The 8,445-nt window shown below is 31.5% G+C and overlaps 1 protein-coding gene across 3 annotated transcripts in view; it reads left to right on the top strand.

The window, feature by feature from the left end:
* The window catches only part of CNTLN (centlein), a 324,720-nt gene that overhangs the window by 164,350 nt on the left and 151,925 nt on the right, over nt 1-8,445 (top strand). For all 3 annotated transcript variants that reach the window (XM_047767606.1, XM_047767607.1, XM_047767604.1), the window contains 2 exons: nt 4,135-4,311; nt 6,172-6,297. In XM_047767606.1, coding sequence (XP_047623562.1) covers nt 4,135-4,311; nt 6,172-6,297 — 303 coding nt within the window. The remainder of the gene's footprint in view (nt 1-4,134; nt 4,312-6,171; nt 6,298-8,445) is intronic.

The raw sequence follows: 8,445 nt of genomic DNA, 5'->3' as shown, positions 1-8,445 counted from the left end.
CAGTTGTGGCGTAGGTCACAGCTGCATCTTGGATTTGAGCCCTGGCTCGGGAACTTCCATATGCTGCAGGTATGGCTGAAAAAGAAAAAAAGAAAAAAAAATGCCTCTGTGAATCAATGTGAAAAATAAGTTATGTATTAATAATGGCCAATTTAAAGAGATTAAGTATAATTGGAGACATTTGGATACAAACTCCACTGATGATTTCTTATCAGATTATCTATGGTCTAGCACCATACCATTATCTTCCAAGACTGCAAATGAAAAGGTGCAAAAGGATTTTTAATTCTAGAAAAAAAAGTTAATTTATAAAAATACTAATATTTTTAAGCAAGAGTAGTTAAATTTTCAAAGATTCTACAAACTTAAATTTAAGGGCAGACAAGGAATTGTCTTGCTAAGCCTGAAAGCAACACTTAAAAAGGATAAGGATAAATAAGGATATATGAGGTTATATAGGTATTCTAGTATATATAAAATACATGTAACAATTATATTTGTAATTATTAAGTTTAAAAAGCAAGTTAAGGATGCCCCCTGGAGTGACCTGACAAACACTACTTTGGTAGTGGGGTCAGGTTCAATGTCAGCAGTCAAATCATGTTGATACTATGTACTCTTGATGTGATATGGTGAAAATGGCACCTTACTTCTGTGATCTTCCTCCCCAAAATTCATAACCCCAGTCTAATCATGATAAACATAGACAAATTCCAATAGAGGGACATCCTGCAATATACCTGAATAGTACTTCTCAAAACAGTCAATGTCATCAAAAATAAGAAAAGTCTCAGAAACTGTCCCAGACAAGAGTTGCTGACATGACAACTGAATGCAATGTGGTGTCGTGGATGAAATCCTAAAATAGGAAAGGACGTTATGTAAAAACCATGGGAATTTGAATAAACTAGAGGCTTCAGTTAAAAATGATGTATGAAAATTAGTTCATTAATTTTAATAAATGTACCATATTAATTTAGTTATTGAACTGAGTGTGTGGGGGTGGAAGGTAAAGGATAACTTGGTATAGTATCTGCTCAGTTTTTCTGCAAATATAAAGCTGTTCTAAAAAAGAAAGTCCCTGGAGTTCCTGTGGTAGCTCAGCAGAAACAAATCTGAGTAGTGTCCATGAGGACTCAGGTTCGATCCCTGCCCTTGCTCAGTGGGTTAAGGATCCAGTGTTGCTGTGAGCTGTGGTATAGGTTGCAGACGCGGTTCAGATCTGGTATTGCTGTGGCTGTGGCGTAAGCCAGCAGCTACAGCTCCTATTTGACCCCTAGTTGGGGAACCTCCAAATACCACAAGTACAGCCCTATAAAGCCAAAAAAAAAAAAACCAGTCTGTTAATAAAAAAGGTAGGTTAAAGTGCAGAATGACAATGATTTTCCTTTTCTCTTTAAATTCTGGTATACAGAATTTACATCCCAAATTTATCCTCAGTGAACTCTGAGAGATGAGATTATAGAGAAATTTTTATCTGTATTTCCTCTATCTATACTGAAATTTTTATGTTGAACTTTTTGTCCCTTTTATTTGCAGAAAAAAAATTTACATTTTAAGAAATAGTGACATTGTAAAAAAAAAATAAAGAAATTCAGATATGTATGAAAAACTTTGCATGTAATCCCTTCACTCAGAAATAACAATTTCATGATTTGGTTACGTTGTTTCTATACTACAGTATACTATATCTTTCTGTAACCTGCTTTCCTCACTTAACAGTTTATCATGGATATCTTTCTGTATTAACCGTCAACAGAGTCAAAGGCTTGGAACATTTGTGTGTTCATGGTTCATATTTCAAAATTTCCTAGGAAATCTGTAGCAGCTGATACTCCCACTACTAAGTCCTCAAGACAAAGAGGTCATAAACTGAGATTGGCTAGCATTTTACAATTAGATTTCCCTTAGAAATTTGAATCCCTCCCTTCTTTTGAAAAAAAATCAGTAGATCTAGCAGTAATGGGCCATATTCCTCTATCAAAACAAGTGGCTGGAGATAAATAGCTACTGCCACAAATACCTTCCTTACTCCCTCAAAATGAGGCTATCATTTTGACATTTCATTTTGTTTACACTTGTAAAAATGGTTGTTTTAAGAAATGTGAAATACTTCTTGTGCACATAGTCTAGCAAAAGTGATAAAAGGCAAGATAATGAGAGAGAGAAAGAAATTGGGAGCAAGCATAGATTTTCTTGTGGAAGTAGAAACTGTATCTACAAGTTCAATGTGTATACAAAATGTCTCTGTTGAATAAATTCTAAAGATGTAATCTAAAAACAAACTAAACACACTTTACTTATTTATGTTACGACTACTGTGTTCACTTGCATTAATCACTACTTTAATAGTATTTTATTACTGAAGTTCTGTTATTGTTTACTGAGGAATTTTAAAAGAATAATGCCTAAATATGAAATCTTTTATTATTATAGTGGCAATATCCACTGTTGGAGAATTTCTAATATCATCATGAATATTTTAATTATTTATCATTGTATCTTGACGGAATATTCATGTATTTATGTTCTTATCTATTACATTATGACCCAGTGATGACTTAGAAAACTCATTTATTAAAGAGCAAAGGATTACTTATTAGATATGCCAATAAACTGAAGTTGTTTTTCCCTGCTTTTTTTCTAAATTTTTGTTTGGTCTTGAACAATTTATTTAAAATTTATTGCTAAATGATGGGATGTTAATATATTCTTTAAATTTTTATTTAACAAAACCTGGGCAAGAGCAGGTAGCCTTTGTAAATTGTTCCGATTTGCAGCCCAATCAAAAGAAATATTTATCAACATCATAAATTTGGTTACAAAAGAGAAGGGAAGAATAAAGAAAAACCATGCAGTGGTTAAAAGGAAGAGGAAAGAATAGGGCAAAGTCCTTTAGATTTTGAAAGAAAAGTACCTAAGGTATTTTAATTTGTTGTTCAGTGCAAGCTAGAAGAATCAGTATTATTGTTAAGTGTGGTAACAGTACAATGTAAACAATACCTTGAGGAAAATATTGAGTAGTGTGATAGAATCAAGATTGGGAAACAAATCAGGTGATTTTATGTATGATGAAAGTTTAATAATATAAATCAAAGATGATCCCTCTCATTATAAAATTATAGATTAGAATTAGCAAAAATCTGCCAGTCCCCTAAAAAGAGAAAATGGTAGTCAAAACCAGAAAAGGATAGTATTTCTCATTGTTGGTTCAGAAAAGTTAAACGTACATGTTTTTCTTATAACCTTAAGGAATATCATTTAGGAAGGCTGGAGCTCTCCACATTTTTTTTCTTTTTTTGTCTGTAACAACAACAACAAATTTTTTACTTTTTAAATGACACTATTTTCAGGGATCTATATTAATAATTTTAGAATCGTAACATCTGACTTTGCTGAAAATCAACGAAAATTTTGTTTTCACTATGATGTGTAAACGAGTAGTTACTTTGAAATAGTGTTTATTCATAGATTTTAATAGTCTCAAGTATTTTCTGTCAAGATGGTGGTAGAATTTTGTGCAATACTAGTTTTCAATGAATATGTTTCCTATAAGCTTAGTTCTCCTGTGATTTCTTTTGTTAAAAATGTGTTGCTTAACATTAACAGTTTATCTGACATGAGAATAAACTTCAAAGGAGGATATTGTGAACTCTGTTGACTTTAAGAAGTATTGAAGTTCTTTATTAATACATTAAAAGTTAACTAGACCTATAATTCCATTGGCTTCCTTTCCCCAGGTTTAAATTCAATGGTTTTGCACTGAGTTTTTCCTGAGGAAATATATTATGTATATAATCATTAATATATACATGATTATGTATATAATCATTAATTTGAAATAATTAATTTATAGATGGGTGGTGTATATCATGTGTCCATGCTTTAAATTTTTCTCCTGCAAATCTGTATAACATTATTATTACTGAAAATATTTATATGGAATCTTGATTATTTTATTGAAAAATGACATCCTATAAGGATGATAGAAGATTAGCCAATGCACATTTAGTTTATTATTGAAAAGAAATGTTCTTTCTTGGGATACTTATGATATATATGATGTAATACTATTTATAAATATTGGCACATATGTGTAAATAATATAGAATACAAATGTATTTTCTTAAATAGGTTTCTCAACAGCCATCTTTATCGAGCTTAGAAACCTTAATGGTCTCACAGAAGTCTGAAATTGAGTATTTACAAGAAAAATTGAAAATAGCAAATGAAAAACTGTCAGAGAACAGATCTACCAACATGGGTTCCTCAGAGAAGAGCATCTTGACAAGTGCTGAAGGGAAACATAAGGTAGGGACATTTTGTCATTTTGTGAATTTGTCACGATATGGCTGGCAAGACAAGTGGTGGAGTTAAAAAACAGTAGCATTTACTTCTCTGCTTTTTTTCTGGAAGCTCATAAAGATTTTATATGTCAGACGTTTTATAAAATCATGTTTGGGAGTAGCGAGTTTTCCCTTTTTGAAGACTGAATAATATATGTTTAATTAAATATATTAATAGTGCTATGCCTCTTGTGCAGTAAATTAACATTCTTATAGTAAAAGGTTTTAATAAGTATCCCTTATATATCTAATCAATAGGTAAATTAATCTAATAGTAAAAGGTTTTAATAAGTATCCCTTATATATCTAATCAATAGATAAATTAATCTAAGTAGAAGTTTTGTGATATTAGTCCTTAACTCAATTTTCTAATTTTAATTAGAGGAAAAATATATCTTACTGTTTCTATTTTACTCAGATGTGGTATTTAAAAATACTGCTCATGTGGAATATAAACTATAAAATGGAACATAACATTAATATGTGAGGTTATATATTTTCAGATTTAAAGGTGTTGCAGTGGAGAATAATAAGTGAATTTTTTTGTGGCATTGTTCTCATTTATGTCTCAGCGTTTCCTTTTTGTAGTATTTTTACATATTCCTGTTATGCTGTAAAAGATTCTATGAACATTGACTAATATAAGAATTTCAAATATCATGTCATAAATATATTTTTCTATGTACATTGAAATAAACTTTTCCTAAAAGTAAGGCACTTTAGACATATGTTTCTCATACTTTTTACTTCAACAGTAGAAAATTTAAAAGTAGAAAACCATGTTTTCAAGATAATTTTTTAAAATTCTTTTCCTTTTTTCGTATGAGTAGGACAAGCTTTCTTAATAAAGGAAATACTTAAAATTAGACCCATGTTTCTGTGGCATTCTTATTTATTCCCTCTAATATTATTTGTAATTTTCAGAATGACAAGCTTTATTTAACTGTGTGTATGCGTGTATTTAAACATTACTGCATGATTTGTTTCTTGCCATCTTAGAGTAGTTTCATAGCATTGAGCTTTATCTAACTGAAAGAAAACATTCCTAAAATTGAGAGACATTATAGGGCCTAATTTGTTTGTGTGCTATATTACTGAAGTTTAAAAATGTACTGCTTTGATGTTTCATTGCTTTTAACAAAAGTCAAGAAAATGAGAGGGATGTTTTGAACAAGATTTTCCTTCATTTTCATAAGGATATGGAGTAAGTCTGAACAATATGTTGCCCAGCTTAATAGGTACTTTCACATATTCCTTATCCAGATTGGTATATGAAGCTGTACATAATATAAACACACATTCTTGTCTCTAGTTAGCCACATTATAGTTAATGACCATATGGTCATTATGGTATAAGATCTACTGTCTGTTGTATTTATATTCCTCAAGCATATTGTTCCTTCAACTTCACAGTGTGTTAAACTATTTCAAAGGGAAAAAAATTCTTTCCCTCTTGTTTCTGGTTGTCCTATCAAGTGTAACCTTGGACCCTTATAGAGCAATTAGACCAGCCTCTATCCCCTCCTTTGTAATGAGGTTTCTTGCATTTCTGAGTCTATAACCCTTTAGTCTTCCCTAATGGGACATCATTATTCTGAAAGAAACAATGTAAATGTAAATGAATATTCTCATTAACGAGTCACAGAGAAACCTTTAGCGGTAGCACTGTGGTAATTCCGCTTGTTATTTCTCTGGTATTCCATGCAGGATTTTTTTTTTTTATAATTCATTATTAGTATTCAAAATTACTTGTTCTTTAATTTTGCATGTCTTTCATAATCCAGTGTTCCAACTAGTTCAACCATGTCCTTGTTTTATTCTCGAGGAACCACCTGTGAAACGTTCAAGGTCTTTGTCCCCAAAGAGCTCTTTCACAGACTCAGAGGAGCTAAAGAAGCTGAGGAAAGCTGAAAGGAAGATTGAAAACTTAGAGAAGGCACTACAACTGAAGGTGAACATTAAATCATTCCTTTAGTAATAAACTTGCATAGGTAAAGATATACTAAAGTAAACATTCATTTCACAAATTACTGCCTATCATTTATCTTTCCTGAATTTAATTACAGGTATAAAAATGTGCAATCAGTCTAGTTCTTAAAATTTCTGAGGATCATAAAGTAATAAGTTTGCTACATGATAAGTAAATATTTATGCACTAAATTAAAATTATTGAAATTTGTAAAAAAATTTCCTTAAAATTTAGTAGGGACTGTTTTGACTTAATATTGTGAATAAATTTCTTAGTTTCTCAGAGGCAAAATAGGACTACAGCAAATGGAAAGAGAATTTCTTGTGGTTCTTTATATATAATAAACATATACAAAGAAAAGTGAGTTAACAAATATGCTAACCTAAGACCACTTAAAATTTTGCTTTATAAAAAAATTACATAGTCAAAGTGGTAAATAAATGTCACTTTTTTACATTTCAACTGAATTTATCTCATAATACATGGCATATGAGTCATTTTTCTACCAATATTTAAGAAGCATGTACCTCAGTTGCCTTATCTTTGAGATTATACTTTCCATCTCATATTTTGTGAATTATCTTTTTCAGAAGAAGTCAGTTGTGCATATTGAACCAATTTTATGTGACTATATTGAGGGCTTTAATTTTTTTGTGAATTTAATTAGGCTAGATTTGTCATTCTTCATTCACAGCTATCCAAAGGCCTGCATTTTTTGAGATTTATCATGTAGTTGAATCTTGCATAGTTTTATAACAGTCTATGACAAGCCCAATTTACACTTGTTTATAATCCAATATATTTAAAGCATAAAATCTTTGTCATATATATTACCCTTAGGGGGAAAAGTTTTAACTCTACAGCAAAATATAGTTTAGAGGTATAGGTAACCATAAGCTACAATTAATAGTTGTTTTCTTCCTTTTCACTAAACATTGTATAAATGTATATTTATTCAGAGTTAAATATTAGTTCTAAAACAAAAATTATCATATATTGTTTCTCCTAAAAATAAAATGATCATATGACCTCAGTTTACTACTTGAAATTTATACATCAAGAGATTTTTTGCTCATTAGTTTACTCAGTAACTTATTAGCTAATGCAATAGTCACTTGTTGTACAATAGGAGAAAAAATGATGCTAAGTAGTTAGAATCAGTGTATTAGTGTAAATGTGGGGGTAGCATAGGATATTATGGACATATTTAAGAAGCCATCATCCTCCTTTGCATAATTTCTCTGGGTTCTCCAAAGTCCAAACTTTTGATGACTCTATAGTCATCAAGTTGCAGACCCAGGAGAGCTAGTGGTATAGTTCTAGTCTTTGAGTCCAAAGGCCTAAGAACCAGGAGAGTTGATGGTATAAGTCCCTGCCCCAGTCTGTGACTGAGTCTGAAGGCAGGAGGTGGGAAACCAGTGTCCCAGCTTAAGGACAAGCAAGCAGAAAGAAAGAAATTTTTCATACTCAGCCTTTTAGTCTATTTAGGTCTTCATGGGATTGGATAAAGGCTATCACATTGGGGTGCACAGTATGCTTTATTCAGCCTATTGACGCAAATATTAATTTCATACAGAAATTCCCTCACAGATACACCCAGAAATAGTGATTAAGCAAATATCTGGACAGTTAACATAGAAAATTAACCATTACCTATCCCTCATTTGGCCCCAAAAGTCTATGGGTCTCTTTTTAGTGTTTTGTTTTTGGCAGGAAGGGATAGAGCAGTTCAGACATTTTTAGATCTATTATACTTCCACCTCTTGAATTTCTTTTTTCAAAGAGTAGTCTCAGAAGCATTACACTAATTTATTTCCTTATTTCTTTTTTTCTAACAAAAGTTCTTTTAGATGAGGCCTCAAGTTTATTTTTAGAGTAAAATTATTTTTCACAGAATTTCTTTTTCACTTATCTTTTTCTGTATTCCTCTTTCAAGTTAATTGATGATAATCATAAATTTCAAATTGCACTCAAGACATATGGAAGTTCCCAGGGTAGGGGTCAAATCAGAGCTGCAGCTGCCAGCCTACACCACAGCCATAGTAATGCAGGATCTGAGCCACATCTGTGACCTACACTGCAGTTCACGGCAATGCCGGATCCCCAACTCAGACCCACTGAGTGAGGCCA

The sequence above is a fragment of the Phacochoerus africanus genome, chromosome 2 (assembly GCF_016906955.1).
Source record: "Phacochoerus africanus isolate WHEZ1 chromosome 2, ROS_Pafr_v1, whole genome shotgun sequence".
Classification (NCBI taxonomy): Eukaryota; Metazoa; Chordata; class Mammalia; order Artiodactyla; family Suidae; genus Phacochoerus; species Phacochoerus africanus.
Note: the sequence above shows the minus strand (reverse complement) of the source record. Positions and strands in the feature narration are given on the sequence as shown.